Consider the following 19256-nt stretch of genomic DNA (forward strand, 5'->3'; position numbering starts at 1 on the left):
AAAAGCCCATGGATGGAGGAGCCTGGAAGGCTGCAGTCCATGGGGTCACAAAGAGTTGGACACGACTGAGCGACTTCCCTTTCACTTTTCACTTTCATGCATTGAAGAAGGAAATGGCAACCCACTCCAGTGTTCTTGCCTGGAGAATCCCAGGGACGGGGGAGCCTGGTGGGCTGCTGTCTATGGGGTTGCACAGAGTTGGACACAACTGAAGTGACTTAGCAGCAGCAGCAGTTGGGCCTGGGGTGAGAAGCTGACTCCAAAGTTCTGGGGAGAAGAGAGTGATGCAGAAAAGAGAGTGAACAGGCAACCTTGTGTCTTGTGGACTGATGTCTTGGAATTTCATTTCTAGGAATAAAAAGCTACTAACACTAAGCCAAGTCAAATGGGAAATTTACTGGAAGGACACAGAATTTCCATAGAATTTAAGGACAGAAAGTTTAGCTGGACCCCATAAGGGTTTGGATTAAAAAACTGAAAAGATAGAAACTAAGATGACCCAATTATTTTTCAGATAATTATGTCTTCTCTTTCCCCTTCTTTCTCTCTTCCATATCGCTTCTCTCTCCTCTTCCCTCTGGTTCCCCTACCCATTTTTTTCCTACCAGTGTGGGACACCTTGCTCACGCCTAACCCAATCCTGGGTTTACGTCACATTTCTATTTCAACATGAAAGGGAGACCAAGTGGAGGGCTATATGTCAGTGCTTAAATCCATGCATGAGAGACCCTCTTAGCCTATTTGGGTTGTGTCTACATCCACCTTAGCTTCCCAGGTAGCTCAGTGGTAAAGAATCTGCCTGCCATGCAGGAGACACAAGAGAACCAAGTTTGATCCCTGGGTCAGAAAGATCCCCTGAAGGAGGAAATGGCAATTCATTCCAGTATTCTTGCTTGGAAAATCCTATGGACAGATGAGCCTGGCGGGTTACAGTCTATAGGGTCACAAAAAGTTGGGCATGACTGAACGCATGCTATATCCATTTCAGTTTGCTGTGGCAATGAATGTGGATCATTTGACTCAGTGCCTATTCAACAGGAGCTCTGGGAGTAGATTGTCTTAAGCAAAATTACTTTGGTTGCAAATAGCAGAAATCTTTCTTGCCTAGTTAAGCAAAACAAAAAAATATTTCAGAAGTACACAGGAATATTTCCTGTAATCAAAGAAAACAGGTCAGGTCCTGGGTCCTTGGTAAGGGGTGTTAATAGATCTTTTCTGTAGGGCACTGCCACGTGACTCAGCTTTAATGGCCACTTTCTCTCTGTGTTCCTTCAGTTCAGTTCAGTTCAGTTGGTCAGTCCTGTCTGACTCTTTGCAACCCCATAGACCACAGCACACCAGGTTTCCCTGTCCATCACCAGCTACTGGAGCTTACTCAAACTCATGTCCATTGAGTTGGTGATGCCATCCAACCATCTCATCCTCTGTCATCCCCTTCTCCTCCCACTTTCAATCTTTCCCAGCATCCAGGTCTTTTCCATTGACTCAGCTCTTCACATCAGGTGGCCAAAATATTGGAGTTTCAGCTTCAACATCAGTCCTTCCAGTGAATATTTATGACTGATTTCCTTTAGGATGGACTGGTTGGATCTCCTTGCGGTCCAAGAGACTCTCAAAAGTCTTCTCCAACACCACAGTTCAAAAGCATCAATTCTTCCATGCTCAGCTTTCTTTATAGTCTAACTCTCACATTCATGACTACTGGAAAGACCATAGCTTTGACTAGGCAGACCTTTGTTGGCAAAGTAATGTCTCTGCTTTTTAATACGCTGTGTAGGTTGGTCATAGCTTTTCTTCCAAGAAGAAAGCATCTTTTAATTTCATGGCTGCAGTCACCATCTGCAGTGATTTTGGAGCCCAAGAAAATAAAGTCTCTCACTGTTTCCATTGTTTCCCCATCTATTTGCCATGAAGTGATAGGACCAGATGCCATGATCTTAGTTTTCTGAATGTTGAGTTTTAAGCTTAAATCTGTGTCTTTCTACTCCATCCAGAGGTGATACTATGCCCTCTAAGTACAGATGTTCTACAAGATGTCCAGTCTTCCTTTTATTTTACCATAGTTCTATCTCCATATATTGGAACATAGTTTGTTGCTGGCAAAAGGAAAAGAATTGGAAAAAACTGCTATACCATTTATTTCTAAAAAGGAAAAATGGGGTTTGGTGTGCAAGAGGGTACTGATTAAACAGTAGTAGTAGCAAGTAAGAGAATAGAGGCAACACTCCTCATTACTGTAGCTGGTAATGAAGTTTCTTCCTTCTCAGCCCCTTCATCCCATGGTTGCCACAGCTTCAGCTGGCCACTCAGTTGGTTGGGGTGATTTGCCCAGTAGACAACCCCAGGGGTCTGAGCTCTGGTGGCCTTGCCTGTGTAGAGTTGTTATAGTCATCCATTGTTTTTACATCTGGGTATAACAGTTTAAATTGATGCTTTTGTACTATGGTGTTGGAGAAGACTCTTGAGAGTCCCTTGGACTGCAAGGAGATCAAACCAGTCAACCCTAAAGGAAATCTGTCCTGAATATTCACTGGAAGGACTGATGCTGAAGCTGAAGTTCCAATACTTTGGCCACCTGATGTGAAGAACTGACTCATCAGAAAACTGACCACCTGATGCTGGGAAGGACTGAGGCAGGAGGAGAACGGGTGATGAAGAATGAGATAGTTGGATGGCATCACTGACTCTATAGACATGAGTTTAAGTAAACCCCAGGAGATGGTGATGGACAGGGAAGCCTGGTCTGCTGCAGTCCATGGGGTCACAAATAGTTGGACACGACTGAGTGGCTGAATTGATGACAGCTTGAGAAAACACCCTCACAGGTACAATGTTCTATCCATGATCTTTCAAGTTATTTTCCTTTGATGAGTAGGCCAATCATCCTAATCAACCCATGAGTCAGTGTTTTGTCTGTTCCCCTACAGATAATGCACTGATTCCCTGTTGCCTGGAGTCTAAAGTCTAAATTCCTAAGTATAACACAAAGCAGTCTTCCAGATCTGGGCTTGCCTCCTGTCACTGCTTCCTCCCGCTTTTCCGATCGCAGACCTTGCTAAATTAGGTGTACCCTCCTCCAGATCCCTAATTAAACCAAGCTCTCTCTGGCATCCTTCTCCTCTGCATGCCCTTCTCTACCTTGTTTGACCTTTAACTCTTAGTCATCGTTCATTTCAGACTCACTGAGGAGCCAGTATTTCTATAGTCTTGTGTCTGCTCACCTTCCTACCGCCACCACTGCCTTCAGCTCGGCCATAGTTCCTCTAACGCGCGATGGTTTCATTGCACTTATTTGTTCATATATCTGTCCCTATACTACCCTAAGTTTCCCGAGGGACGGGTCGCTGTTTGATTTACTCTCTGCCTAGTTCATTGCCCTGAGTGCCTCCCTCGCTTCATAAGACAGGGGTTTGCATCTGTTTACAGCCTAGTCGTTCAATAAGTGATATATAGCAGGTGATAAACATCTGGATTAAGGAGTGAAGCAGTGCTGCCTTGTGGTGTTATTCATCTCTGTTTTTATTTATGTCAATTTTCAACTAGATTGTGGGGGCAGGGGTCAGGCTCTGAGTCATCTTGTTCCTCTGGGGGCGTCAGCAAGAACAGCCCCTTGGTCAAGCGATTGCAGGTGCGTTGGCTCATCGGCTGTAAAGAGAAGCTGCAAGGAGAAAGACTTTTGGCGCCTTGGCCCTTCACGGTAAGCCTTTTTTCTCTCGGCCGGGTGCCCACGACCCCTGTTAACCCCCAGCGAATCCTCCTGACGTTCTGGCTAGACCCCACGGTGCGGTCTTTGCCCGCCGGCGGGCGGGGAGCGGGCGGGACTTCCGCTCCCGCTCGCGAATGCCTTCCGGCGCGAGGCGGAAGCCCGGCTCCGGTCCAGATCGGAGCCGGAGAGTCCCCAGGCACTTGTCTCCTCAGTGGATGCTTCTCGGCGCCCCTGCCGCCGCCCCGCGTTGCGGGACGCGGAGACCGGGTAGGGACGGGAGAATCGGGACTCCCCGCGCGGGCAGAGGGAGAACGGTGACCCCAGGTTTGAGGGAGGGGAGTAGAATTGGGGGTCGGGGACCGGGGGCGGGGAGCTCAGGGCAGCCTTGAGGGTCTGGGGAGGGAGGCACTGGGGACCCTGAGGCCGGAGAGGCCCTGAGAAGGGGAGGGGGAGTGGCGGGTGACCCTGGGCAGGAGGCGTCTCGGAGGAAGGCTGTCTCGCTTGGGGGAGTGTCCCGGGACTTTGCAGAGATCGTCTGTGAGGGTGGCATGAGTTGGCAAAGGTTGGCTTGCTGAGGAGGTTTGAAAGCAGGGAGTCAGCCCTTCTCTGAGGGTCGTAGGTGAGAAGGACTCTTGACCTAATGGATTAGAAAGATGATCAGACCACCTATTGGATGCTGAACTCCTGTTGCCTCATTTGCAATTAATCCTGGTTTACTGATGCGGCTTTTTTTTTTTTTTTTTAAACCCTTGTGAATTTCGGGGAAGAATTTACATTTCCAGGGAAAACTTGAGCTCTTCCGCACCCAGGTTCAACTTATGTTGCATTTCTTTGTCAAATAGATATTACTTTAAAGTTATCCTCATACTAGTAAGCCAGCCGAAGTTTCCCTTTTGGAATCTTTGCTACCTTGCAGAGTTTAGACTGTCTTATTTCCTTTGTCATGCAGTCAGCTTCTAAATGCGTTTAGAATTACAGTGATAATTACATGGAAAGCCAGTGCAGTCACGTTGTCAGTTACTGTTCATTGTTTTTCTGCATAACTTTGTAATGTATTTTTATTACAAGTTATCCGGTTGTATGTAGTTTTTGAGTAGCAATTCCCATGGGTTTACTGTTACTTTTTATTTCTGCTACAAGGAAAACATGTATTTTCCATTGGTAGATTTTTTAAAAGTATTGATAACCCAAGATCTGTTGTTATATACATATTAGCATATTTAGTTTTCCTTATTGGCGATTGTGTAGTGTGTGGGCTTGGTTTTATCATTACCAGAGGTAATTATTATTAATTTTAGTTACTGTCTGCATTTTATTTATGTTTCATGGACTACAATTGATATGTACTTCCTAATCTACATCATTATAGTGTCTCACTTCTATGTACTTACAAAGACTGTTTTAGCTTTAGGTAATGGCAAATTTTGTATTTTTGTCACAAACTGGGCAAGGTACCTAGGGAGAGCATTGTCCTTGGTGGAGGGTGATATCTGATGATTGAGTCTTTTGCTTGTTTCAAGCAGTTTATATTTCAAAGGTTAACATTTTTTTATTTTTGAAACTATAGTATTGGTTTGTAGATCTTTTAGATCTGATTTAGTGATTTGACTTGCACTAATTCAAGTAAACCTGAGCAGTTTATGTTTATTGATGGCTTGGTGTCTTGCTAGCTTGTAAACTCTTTTCCTCAGCTTTCATGAAGCATACTTGACAAATCAAAATTGCGTATACTTGAGGTGTATAACGTGATAACTTGACATGTATGTATATTGTGAAATGATTATCACAGTCAAGCTAATTAACAAACCATCACTTCACATAGTTACTAATTTCTCTCTTTCGTTTGTGGTGAGAACGCTTAAGATGTACTCTTTTAATAAATTTGAAGTATGCAGCATAGTATTATTAAGCTAAACTCTTGATGGCCTTGAAAATGTATGCTTGTGTAAGATTGTTACAACTTCCTGTGTTTAGGGGCACACCTGAAACTTTCAAGTGGAAAGCATTACCTAAACATAAATAATGCTGTAACATGAAAGGAAATTGAATAATTTTTCAAATTAGAAAGTGAAAAGATGACACTGATCTTTAAAGCTATTGAATTAAATGTCAAGTAGATTTCTCTATGTTTTAATTTAATCTTATTTCTTTAGATAGTACTGTTTTTCTGAAAAGGCCTTTTCTGATTTTTCCATATATTGTTGATTTGAAAATGTGTTCTTTTCCCCTTTCCTTTGGGTTTTAGGAGAAAGCCTGTAGGTTCTTGGACATTAGTTCACAGGAGAGGAAGTGCTCATTTTTGAAACATAAGAGTCCTGCTTTCTGTAGCAAGTTTCTAGTTATGTGTCTGAGTAGTATGTTTGAAGTTTGATTGCTTTGTGTTCTGGATTATCTTTGGAATTTTTGTCTTTTGTTCTAATGCTGAGTAAATTTCTTAGCCTTCTCTAGATAAATTCTAAGTATTATTTTGTAGGATTTAGATGTATTTTACAGTTTAACCAGTAGTGGCATTTTTAAAAAAAATCAGGGTGTGGCTGATTACTCATTATTCTTATGAATTTACTATTTTTTATTTCTGCTGCACTGAAACATGTATCTGTGCATTGGAAGAACTGTTAAAACAGCTATAATCAAAACTGACTTGATATATACATGCTGGCACGTTTCTTTTTAATCATTAGTTTGTAGTATGTGAAGTAGTAGCTTGTTATATTGAGGTTTTTGCTTCTGTACTCTGATTGGGCTTTCTTGGTGGCTCAGTGCTAAAGAACCCATCTGCCAATGCAGAAGATTTGGGTTCGACCCCTGAGTGGGTAAGATCCCCTGGAGAAGGAAATGGCAACCTACTCCAGTATTCTTGCCTAGGAAATCCCATCAACAGAGGAGCCTGGCGGGCTACAGCATGGGGTTGCAAAGAGTTGGACATGACTTAATGACTAAACAACACTCTGATTATCAATTTTATGATTGTGTAGTCAATTCTCAGTTATCTGCATACCCTAGTGGGCAGCCATTCCCTGCCTTTTGATGGAATCAGGAGGATTTGTTACAGCTGAGGAGTACAGCTTTGAACAGGGGGATACCAAGCAGAGTGTTGATCTGCTGATTTTACCATCCAACTGTGTACTGCCTTTGATGCAGGCCCTCGGCAAGATTAACGGAGGCATAGTCGACCCCTTCTTTTAAAAGCTCTTTCTGTCCTTTTTCTTCTCTGAGTTAGACCTTTTTTTTCATAGTGACTATGATGACATGGCCCTCCGTATGATGCAAGGCAAACAGAAGCTGAAAGGACTGCAGTTATGTTAGTAGAGCCTTGTTCATTCTGCTGAGTCTGAGCCCATAAATCTTGGCAAATTTTCCAGTCTCCAGGCATTGGGTTATGGCTGTGAACCACTTGTTTACATTATTGTTGTTTGAAAAATAGTTTTAATGCTAAATCATAACTGATTGAGGTGATATCTAGAGACTCTACTTAGTTCTGTTTGAGAGAGGTATCACATTAGATTTTATATGAGCTTTTCTATTAAAGTGATAATGATACGCTTCACAGTTACAAATATTGTAGAAAGTACACTGATTGCTTTTAATATTTGTTGTTCTTATTATTAGCTTTTGTTTTTATTTTGAGATTCCGAGGTAAAGAAAAACTATTGGATAAAAGATTTGGGCAGAGGTTGAAGAGGCTGACCATTACTGGTGACATGTTAAGGGGTAATGTTTGAAGCTGTCTGCAGTGGTTGGAAGGAGTGTCTAAACATTAAGGTTGTTTCATATTGCCAGTGCCTGGTGATGATAAGAAACAGAAAGACTTTTAGTTGCTTTTATTATTGTTTTAAAATACCCTTCTGACAGTGTGCTCCCTCATTGCCTGTAGTGGGCAGGGAAAAAAATCCCTTCCATCTCTCCCACCTCTGTGAGAATGACCTGGCACAGGCTGGGAAGTAAAAGTTTATATGGTAATTAGGAGTGTTGGAGAGGTTTAAGGGAAGGGTTGAAGGTTCAAGAAGTGTCAGTCGCTTAGTCCTGTCCAACTCTTTGCCATCCCATGGACTGTAGCCCACCAGGCTCCGCTAGTCCATGGGGTTCTCCAGGCAAGACAAGAGGGAGACAATATATATGTATGTGTGTATATGTGTGCAAGTCACTCGGTAGTATCTGACTCTTTGTGACCCCATGGACTATACAGTCCATGGAATTCTCCAGGTCAGAATCCTGGAGTGGGTTGCTGTTCCCTTCTACACACACACACACACACACACATCCATGAAATTCTCCAGACACACACACACACACACACACACACACACACACACACACACACATAGAAATACATCCATGGAATTCTCCAGGCCAGAAAACTGGAGTGGGTTGCCGTTCCGTTCTCCAGATACACGTGTGCGTGCACACGCGCACACACACACACACACACACAATTTTGATTTGCATTGTTGTATGGCATAAACCAACACAACATTGTAAAGCAATTATTCTCTAATTAAAAAACAAATTAAAAGGACATGTGAATAAAAAACAAATATTGAAGTTTATTTGCAAAATTGAGAGGGAGTAAACATTGGGATTGATGAGAACACTGTAGATGCCAGAAGACCAAGCACTATTTATGAGTGAACTTGTGTTAATTACAGCAGAGGAGGGCGGGTAGGCCCTAGGAAGTGATACATAATCAAGTTATAAGCTTTCCCACAAGAACTAGTAAGATAAGCAGTATCAGTCAACTCCTAATATTTTAAACCTAAATAATGACTATTTCATAGTAATTGAATAAAGTTGCAAAAATAAAAATAGTACAGGGAACCACCTGTATAGTTAACTCAGATTCACCTATTTTTAACATTTTACCTTATTTGCTTTATCACTTAAGTAAGAGCACTTTGATGAAAGTAGAAAGCTCATATAAAACATGCTCCCAAATATAACTGCTAACTTTATTTCTTTTCCTAGTAAAGTTTTTTGTTGGTTCTAACTCTGAGTTCTAGAGCTGGAAAGGACTTTGGGAAATAATCTGATTTGACTCCCTTAAGGATATTAAATGTTGACCAATCCAGGACAAGTAGGTTTTGAGTTCTAAATCTCTATAGCCTCTTCCAGGGTCTTATCATCCTGACATGTTGGATTCGTTTCATTTGATCTCAAAAAAAGCATGTAAAATGTTATTCTCTAGACCTGCCTGTAATCTTGCTTGCAACCATTTAAGTCCACCTCTTCTAAATCTCATTTCCTTTTCCTATAGAAAACAGCTGAACAGCATTCTTTAGAAGAACACACAACTTATTCTATAATAAATACCTTGTTACTATTCTTTGGATAAGACTCTCTTTTCCTTGAGGTTTTCTACTCAAAACATGCTTTCTGTGTCTCTACTTAAATCACAAGGTCTGAACTTGGTTGATTTTTATGATAATAGGTTTTTCATATCCTTTTTAAAGTCAGGTGAACAGAGCTTAGAAGAGTCAGACTAATGTAGAACAATAACAGTGATAAGTTATGTATAAATTATTTAGGTAGTGCTTCTCTTATTTGGTCCTTTGATCCTTGAGGCAGGAGAGGTGGTATCCTTAGTTCAGAGGTAGAAAAACTTAAGCCACAGAAAGGTTCACTGACTGGCTAGGCTGGGCTGGAACTGGGATGCAGCTATTCAGCATTTTTGAATGAAAACACTGCACTTGTATAACTGAATTTTAAATTGAGATTCATGACTTTACACTTGCTTCCTGTTAAATTTTATCCCACCTGTGTTTCAGCTGTTCACCATTTTAAAGGAAAAGTCTTCCAACCCTAAATACAGTTCTCTTTTTCACCGCATCTCACTTTGAGGTCCTTACATACCATGTATTTTAAAATGTACCTTAAAATCACTTGGCTGTCTTATTTCTTCTCTCCTTTCTCTAACGTAACTTGCTACTAGGGAAATAAAGAGTCTGTTGCCTCAGCCTGTACTTTTTCTTCTGCACTTAAAAGAATGTTATTGCAGAATTGGATGAACCTGTAACAGTCCCTTAATCCATTCTTCTACCTGATTTGGGTACCCTGATAACACTTCTTATCCCAAAGGACTTTAGGCCCTTGCCTGAATACATAGAGTGACTAGGTGTTCACTTCCTTTTTATGCAACAGATCCAAATTACCTATTGTGTGTATTTTTTAAAAATCTAGTTGGTTTTAGTTGTAGAGAGACACAGAAGAACTATTTCCTCTTTGCTATGTAAAGTTTTGTCACATATTTAAAGATAATTATGTCTTATTATCTCTTCTTCAGGTTAAATAATGCCAATATCTAGATCTCTCACTAACCCAGTTGTCTTATTCTGGATGCAGTAGATTGTCAGTATTTTGAAAATTCAGCTTCCATAACTGTCTACACTAGTTTAGGTGTCTGATCAAGGCAGCAAATAGTGGGACCGTTAACTTCCTGTAAGGTGGATACCATACCCTTTTTGTCCAAAATTGTGTTAATATCCAAGCAGACACATCTTGCTCTTATATTAAGCATTTGGTAAGCCAAAGCCCCTACATTTCTGCAGGAACTCTCTGTTAGTGTGGTCCTTGTACCTGTAGAGCTGATTTTTAAATTGAAATGCATAACTTTACACTTACTCCCTATTTAATTTTATCCTACCCGTGTTTCAGCTATTCAGCATTTTAGCTTATAAAGACATACATTGGTCTCAGTATTCTTGTTTGTGTATTAGCCATCGTTTTCAGCTTTGTCCTCTCTATTTATAATACTTATTTCTCTGAGATTGTGTTGAGTCAGGGCTGGCTTTGGGCTATTTGTGGCTAAGTAGCTAATGCACCTTGTAGGTTTAGAAGTGGGTCATATAGAAAGTTCTCTGCAGAGAAATGTGAGAAGTGCTAGTTCCCTGGACCTGGTTGCCTGATTCCCTGGGAGACTCAAGAATTACTTATAGACCATTTCAAAGCCTTGCTGTTATTTTTTCCTCTTCCTTCCACTCACTTTTACATGCATGTCTCTGAAGAGTTCCAACGTGCCTGTCTCTCTTAGCTCTCAAAACTGAATGTCACCACTTAACCTAGAATAGTTGGAAACTTGGTTTAAAGAAAGTATCTGGGACCCACCCTTACTTATGTTTACGGTGTTGCTTTGGGATTTAGTCTTTGAGATACTTAAAGACTATAGATGGGGAAACAGTGGAAACAGTGTCAGACTTTAGTTTTCTGGGCTCCAAAATCACTGCAGATGGTGATTGCAGCCATGAAATTAAAAGACACTTACTCCTTGAAAGGAAAGTTATGACCAACCTAGATAGCATATTAAAAAGCAGAGACATTACTTTGCCAACAAAGTTCCGTCTAGTCAAGGCTATGGTTTTTCCAGTGGTCATGTTGGATGTGAGAGTTGGACTGTATAGAAAGCTGAGTGCCGAAGAATTGATGTTTTTGAACTGTGGTTCAACTTGGAGAAGACTTGGAGAACTTGGAGAAGACTTTTGAGAGTCCCTTGGACTGTGAGGAGATCCAACCAGTCCATCCTAAAGGAGATCAGTCCTGGGTGTTTATTGGAAGGACTGATGCTGAAGCTGAAACTCCAATACTTCGGCCACCTTGTGCGAAGAGTTGACTCATTGGAAAAGACCCTGATGCTGGGAGGGATTGGGGGCAGGAGGAGAAGGGGATGACAGAGGATGAAATGGCTGGATGGCATCACCAACTTGATGGACATGAGTTTGAGTGAACTCCAGGAGTTGGTGATGGACAGGGAGGCCTGGTGTGCTGTGATTCACGGGGTCGCAAAGAGTTGGACACGACTGAGCGACTGAACTGAACTGATGGGCTCTTACTTACACTCTAGGGCTTCCCTGGTGGCTCAGTGTTAAGAATCCACTTGCCAGTGCGGGAAATGCGGGTTCCGTCTCTGGGTTGGGAAGATCTCTTGGAGAAGGAATGCGAGCCCACTCCAGTAGTCTTGTCTGGAAAAATCCCATGGACAGAGGAGCCTGGTGGGCTATAGTCCATGGGGTCTCAAAGAATCTGACACGACTTAGCCACTGAGCATGAGCACGATTCACACTCTAAGACTTAAAACTGCCATGAACTATAAAAAGGTGTTTAGAGAGACTTGTACTTGGAAACAATAATTAACATTCTTAGAAACTAGGCTTGCCGTTGGCCTTAGTCCATTATACATGTGTGTGTATAATATGTAGACTTATGTGGAGATTATTTCCACTTTCAGTCAATGTCAAACCTTAACATTTTTAATCTAGTAATCTGTTACAGTTGCATATACTGAACATTTCTGCCCTCTTGAATGCGGTTCTAGAGCTGTTCTGTGCAGAACAAGAGACAGCTCTCAGTAACATAATTGAATGTGGAAAATGGACTGGCTTAGAGTAGAATCTTTCTGTCTGATGCTCAAGGGCAGTTGCCTCGGTGATGACTGGGTTCTTTCATTGACTCTGTAACACTGCCAGTTCTCTTCACAATTGGTTGGAAATAATCACAGTGACAGCTCCAGTGTGCTGGAGGACTTAGAGGTCCTAAGCCATTTCTTGTGTATTTAATACAGCAGGGGAGAGGAGATACAGAAACTGCACCTACATTGAGAGATCTGTGTTTTTCTGTAAAAATGACTTCAGCTAGCCAGTGAAAGTTGTGTTTAAACTCTTGAAACACATTAGATTTGTTTCAAAATTGTGGGCAAGATTAGTGTCTTTGTTAGTGAAATTTGGTCAAAAAGATTTCATTAGTTTAGACCAGTGGTTCTTAACCTGGCAGAGCCAATAAAAACAAATGTCTTGTAGTCCCCCCTTTACTATGCTGAAGTGAATTCATAGATATATTGTAACTACTTGCAAAACTGACTGCAAAGGAATGAACATAATGTTCTAACTGTAAATATAAAGGAGAAATAAAGTCATTATATATATTTTTCAAAACATATATGCTCTATACATAGCAAGTGGTTAACTTTGTTACCTGTGTCTGGAATTATTGTGACTGAAATAAGTAAAAATTCAGGTTTATTCAGATAAATTGTACTTACATACATTGAATTCTATTGCAGTCATTGAGGTGATTTTCCAAAATGTTGAATTAACTCTTCGCAAAATTCAGAAAAAAATTTAAATACAGTCTTGCCTTGACTTTCAGAGGAATTATACTTTGGGCAAGCTTATGTATTATTAAAAATGTGAAAAAGAATTCCTATTTGTATGTTAAATGGAGTTAGAGTCTAGACTTAGATAATTTAAACCGGTCTGTTTCTAGTGGGATATTAAAAAATCGAGGAGGATGCAGGATTATCCTCTGTTGTACAGCAGTGCCCCTCATTCCTCAATGCGCCAAGTACCCTCCATGGCCCCAGTCATTGTCAAAACCAAGAAATGTTCACACAAACTTTCAAAACATCCCATAGGGTTTAAAATTAAATCGTATTATTTTTCAGCTTCATAAGCTTAAAGGAAGCCAGTTTCTTTTCAGTGTGTATGTGTGTGTGTGTAGAACTATCTTTTTAGATTAGGGATAACAACTATGTTTTAACGTCACAGTTCTGGTTCATTGGTGATGGTTGCCTTGAGCATTGTATTAAACATTCTGAGGCAAAGTCCAACCTCAGTAGGAAATAGTATTGTGATTGATTAGTCATGTCTGCCCTAGGTAGAAGGGGAAATGGCTGTGTGGACAGCTGCCACATATCCCATCTCAAGATAGTGCAATATATCTTCACCCACTGGGTACCAATACCCCCACCTTATGAGGTTTGGGAACACGTGGGGAAGGTTTTGGTTGTCATAGTGATGGATATGTATTTGTGACTGTTCATGAAACCGGGAATGCTAAATGACCTACAGTGCTCTAGATAGTTCCACACTGTAGGAAAATATCCTATCCAAAAAGCATGAAGTTACTTATTGAGGAATAACCAATCTAGCTTGGAAAACAGTTCATTTATAGAACCTATTCTGAGCCAGATGGTCACTGGTGTTGGATATAGAGATATCTTGGCATTGAATGGGAGTTTGCCATATGATCTCCAGGGTCTTTTCTAGCTCCTTGATTTCATGTGTATAAATCAGAGCTTAGCAAACTATGGTCCACAGACCACATCTGGCCTGTTTTAGTAAATCAAGTTTTATTGGAATATCAGCCATACTCATTCATTTATGTACTCTCATTGGCTGCCTTAGGGCTACAATGGCAGGGCTGAGTAGTTGCCAATGAGACTTTATGGCCTGCAAGGCCTAAATACTACTGACCCTTTACAGAAAAAAAGTTTATAGGTATCTAGAATCAGTAACACTTTTTGAATGGAACCAGCATATGAACTGATATTTCTAAATATGTCATTCTATGTCTTTAGTAGTTTCTGTGTATCTTGGGATTCTAAGATCTTTTTCTGTGTCAGTGTACCATGGCGGGCTAACTAGTTGATGAATCAACAATAAAACTTAGAGCTGGAAAATTCCCAGCTTGATTCTGTAAATATACCTCAATAAATTACTGCAAAGTCTACTACTTCTCTTTGCCTGATTCCTTAGTCTTTAAAATTGGGCTGTAAGTGACTTTCTTCAGTAATGTTATATAATGTCTAGTTATGAAACTCTTTGAAGGCCATGAAAATGAGAAAAAAAGTTGAATCTCAGAATTTTCTGAAGTCAGTTTTGGAATTTAACAGTTCAATGTGGAAAACATCACTATTCTTTTTCTTCCTATGTATTTTAATAAAGAAAAGCACAGTGAGATAATCATTGCGGTAACATTCTGAATACTTATTTAAAATGCTTTAATATTTTAAAGAGGTTACAAGAAACAGACATCTGTTAATTCTTACTTAAAAAAGAAAATACTAGTTTGAGTATTTAGTATGTTAGTGTAGCAGTCAGGGTTCTCAAGAGAAACAAAACCACTCTCATTTGTAGTGCATATGTGTGTTTTTAAAAAGAGATTTGTTTTTGTGAATTGACTCATGACATGGTGGGGGGACAAGTTCAAAATTTGTAGGAAAGACTGCCAGATTTAAGGTCAGGTGATGCTTCAGTATTGAGATAGGATTCTTTTCTGGGAAAACTCTTACTCTTAAGCCCTTCGACTGATTAGATGTGTCCCACCCACATTGTCAAGGGTAATCTTCTTTACTTAAAGTCAACTTACTGTAGATATTAACCACATCTACATAATACCTTTACAGTAACACCTAAATTAATGTTTGATTAAGTGACTGGGTACTATAACCTGGCAAAGTTGACAGATAAGACTAATCTTCACAGTTAGTATGTGGAATACTTTTGGTGTATTAAACAAATATGTGGTGTATGAAATATTGCAGTAGTGATTAGTTAATAGGAAAGTCTGTGTGTTCATAGCCTAGTAGTCTTTAAGGGATTACCTGGGTTTTCAGTCATGTGTCAAATAGAGAATGGAAAATGGATAACTTAATCCACCTTGTCACCCTTTGAAATTTACGTTTTTCTCTGTTTTTGTGGTTTTAATATGTTGTATATTAATTTTTTTAAAATGTAAGATGCCTTAAGTAAGTTTAATCATTTCATAACAGTTTTTCTGTTTTTACAAGTTAATGGCTTTTGGTAGCCTTTTTATAGGAAAAAAAAAATGTAGATCTAGGAATTAGTCTTGAACGTATTTAGTCTAATTCCCTTCATTAACAGTTGAGAAACTAGTCTCGGAAAAGTGGAGTGATTTGCCCTGGTAACATGCTATGCTATGCTAAGTCACTTCAGTCGTGTCCGACTCTGTGCGACCCCGTAGATGGCAGCCCACCAGGCTCCCCCGTCCCTGGGATTCTCCAGGCAAGAACACTGGAGTGGGCTGCCATTTCCTTCTCCAATGCATGAAAGTAAAAAGTGAAAGTGAAGTCGCTCAGTCATGTCTGACTCTTAGCAACCCCATGGATTGCAGCCTTACAGGCTCCTCCGTCCATGGGATTTTCCAAGCAAGAGTACTGGAGTGGGGTGCCATTGCCTGGTAACATATCCTACTGTAAAAGAACCAAGATTAGAAGCCAGATCTATCCAGTTCTGGTTTCCAATCCAGGGCCTTTTCTGCCACCAGAATGGTTACAGTTAAATGATGCTAATCATGGGCAGGTTTTCTGAAGAGAAAGTCATTTTGAGTCTTATTTAAGGGAGTGAATATGAATTAATAGTTGAGAGAATAGTGGTGAAATTCATGCCATTCAATGACACTGAAAGGAGGGGGAGGGCAGAGAGAAGTGTGATACTGTAAGATATTTCCAACTGGACGACGCATCCACCTGGGGCACACAGTGACATGGGATACCCCCGGGGCTTGAAGAGATTTTACTAGGAAATACAATACAGCCTAGCCACTGGATGATTCACAGGGGATATTCCCAAGGATCTTAAGAGTAGGTAACACTTGGACCAAGATAAGTTACTGAAAGCTTTCTTTGTTGAGGAGATTGAGAATAGAGAAGAATGTAGCTGTTGTAACTCAAGTGCTCTCTGTAAACCCGCATAGGGCAAGGGTTTGGAATTCCTCTAGGAGGGAATTTTAAGGACCTTGGGGCATAGAGAAAAGTTGTAGGATGTAAAGGGATCCTTTAGAAGGTTGCCAGGTTTCAGGTATAATCTGAGCTTCCTTATCTGTAAAATCATAATACCTGGATGCACATAGTTGTTATAAGGAGTAAAGGGCATACTGTGTGTAATGTGCTTAGCAACGTCTGGCACATAGGATTCAGTAAACAATAGCATTTATTTTATTATGTCATAGCAATTGGCTGAGGGTCTAGAGTGAGATCCTTTTTTCCCTACTTCCTTATTCTTTACATCTCCTCCATTGCTCTCTATCGTGCCTTTTCCCCCAAGTATTTTTTAATTTATTTTTAATTAGAGGGTAAATGCTTTACAATATTGTGTTGGTTTCTGCCATACATTGGCATGAATCAGTCAAAGGTATATTTGTCCCCTCTGTCTTGAACCTCCCTCGCACCTCCCACCCCACCACACCCCTCTAGGCTGTCGCAGAGCACCAGATTTGAGCTACCTGCGTCCTACGGCAGATTTCCACTGGCTGTATCTGTTGTACGTACGGTAATGTGTATGCTTTAGTGCTGCTCTCTCAGTGTGTCTCACCCTCTCCTTCCTCCCCTGTCCGTAAGTCTGTTTTCTTTGTCTGTATCTCCGTTGCTGCCCTGTAGGTAGGTTCTTCAGTACCATCTTTCTAGATTCCATACATATGCACTTGTATATGGTATTCTCCTCTCAACAAAGGAGAAAATTATATTAACAAGAAACACTAGGGGACTCCTCAGCATGCTTCTTGTTTCAGGTTTCTTACTTCTGGGCAGGTGCAGGTCTCTGACTCTGTTTAGTACTTCTCTACCTCTGTGATCCTCAGGCTAGCTCTTTTTTGAATAAACTGTGCACTTTTTGGGGGGAGACCATATTTCAATTTCAAAATTCCATCTCATCAAATTAAAAGGATGTATTTTTCTAACAGCACTATCTCCAATTAACTTTGTTGCCTTTCCCCCACCCCCAACACTCTTTGAAATTTAATTGTGAAGATATGGTTGGGAAGGGAAGTGGAAAGTATAAGATTTTGGAGTAACTTCTCACTTTCCTCTTCAGAGGGTTATTTCTTTTAGTTTTGAGAAAAAAGCAAACTATTTGATGGATGTCAACTCCAAAGATAACTGGTTTAAAAAAAAAAAAGGAATTTTCTATGTTAATTGTGTGTTAAGATAGAAAAACACTTAAGAATATAGACTTGGTAATCAAGTGACAGATTTTTTCAGTGTGTAGGCTTATGGGTTTTTTGGTTTGTTTTTTGGCTGTGTCTTAGGGCATACAGGATCTTAGTTCCTTGACCAGGGATTGAACTTGTGCCCCCGGAAGTGGAAGCACAGGTTATAATCACTGGACCGTCAGGGAAGTCCCATGGGCTTAGAGTATCTGTCTCAACTTTACTGCGACTGTTTCTGAACCAGACCTGGAAACCATTGCACTAGTGTTCAGAGGCTGGTAAAGTTTACACTTAACTTGGAGTGACTTAGTATGTTATCATTCGAAGGAGCCTTTGCAGTGCTTGAAGATCTGTTAAAAAAGAGTTCTTTCTTGGAACACTTAGAGGTGAAAGAGAGGTTCTGTGCACAATTTTATATGCTAGGCTTTTAAATTTAAACTGAGAAATGTGTTGTATGTCTACATTCATAAGCAAAGGAGTTCAGAAAAGCTTGAAAGAGGCCTTTAAGGAGAAGTGAATTTGACTCTTTCTTTCTAGAGATCCTTATTTTTCCCCCCAAAGATGCAACTAAATAAACATTACACTTTAGTGATTTTTGATTTTTCTATAGTTTGATCATAAGATAGAACAGCTTTTTATTTTCAGGCCCCAGTGTTTCAAATTGTATGGTATTCTGTTTCACAGTCCTACAGTTGATAAGTATTGGTGGTCTACAGTAGCATTTGGTCAGTGAGACATGCTGGTAATTATTGTCTCAAAAAAAGTAAATGCTGTGTTGATCATTAGTGTTTGTTCTCTGATGCACACTCGCCTGCAATTTCTTCCTTTCCTGGCTGTTATTTCCTCCATTGGATAATGACGCTTTCTCAGCTCACAAGTGCCCTATGCATTCATAACACTTGTTTTTCTTTCTTCTGTCTTTTAATCTCTCCTCCAAATGAAATCTCTGTTTCTCTCATATCTGATAGCTAATGTGTAATTATTTGATTAAGTTAATTCAGAGTAGGAGTGGAATGATTGATAGACCTAATCACAAGGTATATTATGTAAGTTAGATGTAAAGTGAAATTTATGAAACTAAACAAAAAAACCTGTCAACTCAGAGAAATAGCAGATGGTTTCATATTTAGAGATGGCATGTTTCCTTTATTCCTTCTGACTTCCTTTTTTTTTTTTTTTTTGATTCCCAATTTCTGTGAGAACATATTTCTTCCCTCCAGAAATTGAGAAAGAATAAGAGGAAGAGACAAGATGTTTGACCAATAGGGATAGCTACTTCTTGACTCTACCTTCTCCAGGCCTTCCCTCTGTAATGTCGCTATATGTTTTTTGTTTGTTTAGTTAGATACTCTTCTTGTGAAATATAACTCATCTCTTAGTTCAGGTTCTTGTCTTCCAACTTGTCAAAAGAAATTCTCCTTATTTAAATGTTGTCAAATTATGTGTTCATCTATGAAACTTATGATTTTACTTTGTTTTTCAGAACAGTTTTAAGTGACATGATGAATTTTTTCCATCAAGGAGTAAAAGTCACTACTAAGTGTGTCCTGTTGTTGAAAATGTCTCTAATAATACTAGTCTCTATATATTGATAATGTATTCAATACTATATGCCAGGCGCTACACTGGGCATTTAATATATATTATATTCAATCCTATAGCGCAGGCGGCTGCGACATGGCGCGCCATAGCTCAGGCGAGAGGAGCCACCCCACGTCCGAGGTCAGGGGCAGAAGCCGGGAGGACCCCATGCCCGAAAGGCGGCAGCCAAGAGGAGTTACCCCACGTCCAAGGTTGGGCAGCGGCGAGAGTGCCACACTGCGACGGTGCAAGAACGGCT

General features: G+C 40.3%; 1 protein-coding gene across 2 annotated transcripts in view; it reads left to right on the plus strand.

Annotated features, from left to right (window-relative positions):
* The first annotated feature begins 3857 nt into the window (after window positions 1-3857).
* Window positions 3858-19256, plus strand: part of DISP1 (dispatched RND transporter family member 1) — a 221481-nt gene continuing 206082 nt past the window's right edge. The window contains exon 1 of one of the 2 annotated variants that reach the window (XM_070768006.1): window positions 3858-3973. Coding sequence is in view for 1 of the 2 variants with exons in the window: in XM_019976338.2 (XP_019831897.2) it covers window positions 3922-3973 (52 nt within the window). In the remaining variant the exon portion in view is untranslated. The remainder of the gene's footprint in view (window positions 3974-19256) is intronic. The other variant, XM_019976338.2, reaches the window with a different exon arrangement.

The sequence above is a fragment of the Bos indicus genome, chromosome 16 (assembly GCF_029378745.1).
Source record: "Bos indicus isolate NIAB-ARS_2022 breed Sahiwal x Tharparkar chromosome 16, NIAB-ARS_B.indTharparkar_mat_pri_1.0, whole genome shotgun sequence".
Lineage (NCBI taxonomy): Eukaryota > Metazoa > Chordata > Mammalia > Artiodactyla > Bovidae > Bos > Bos indicus.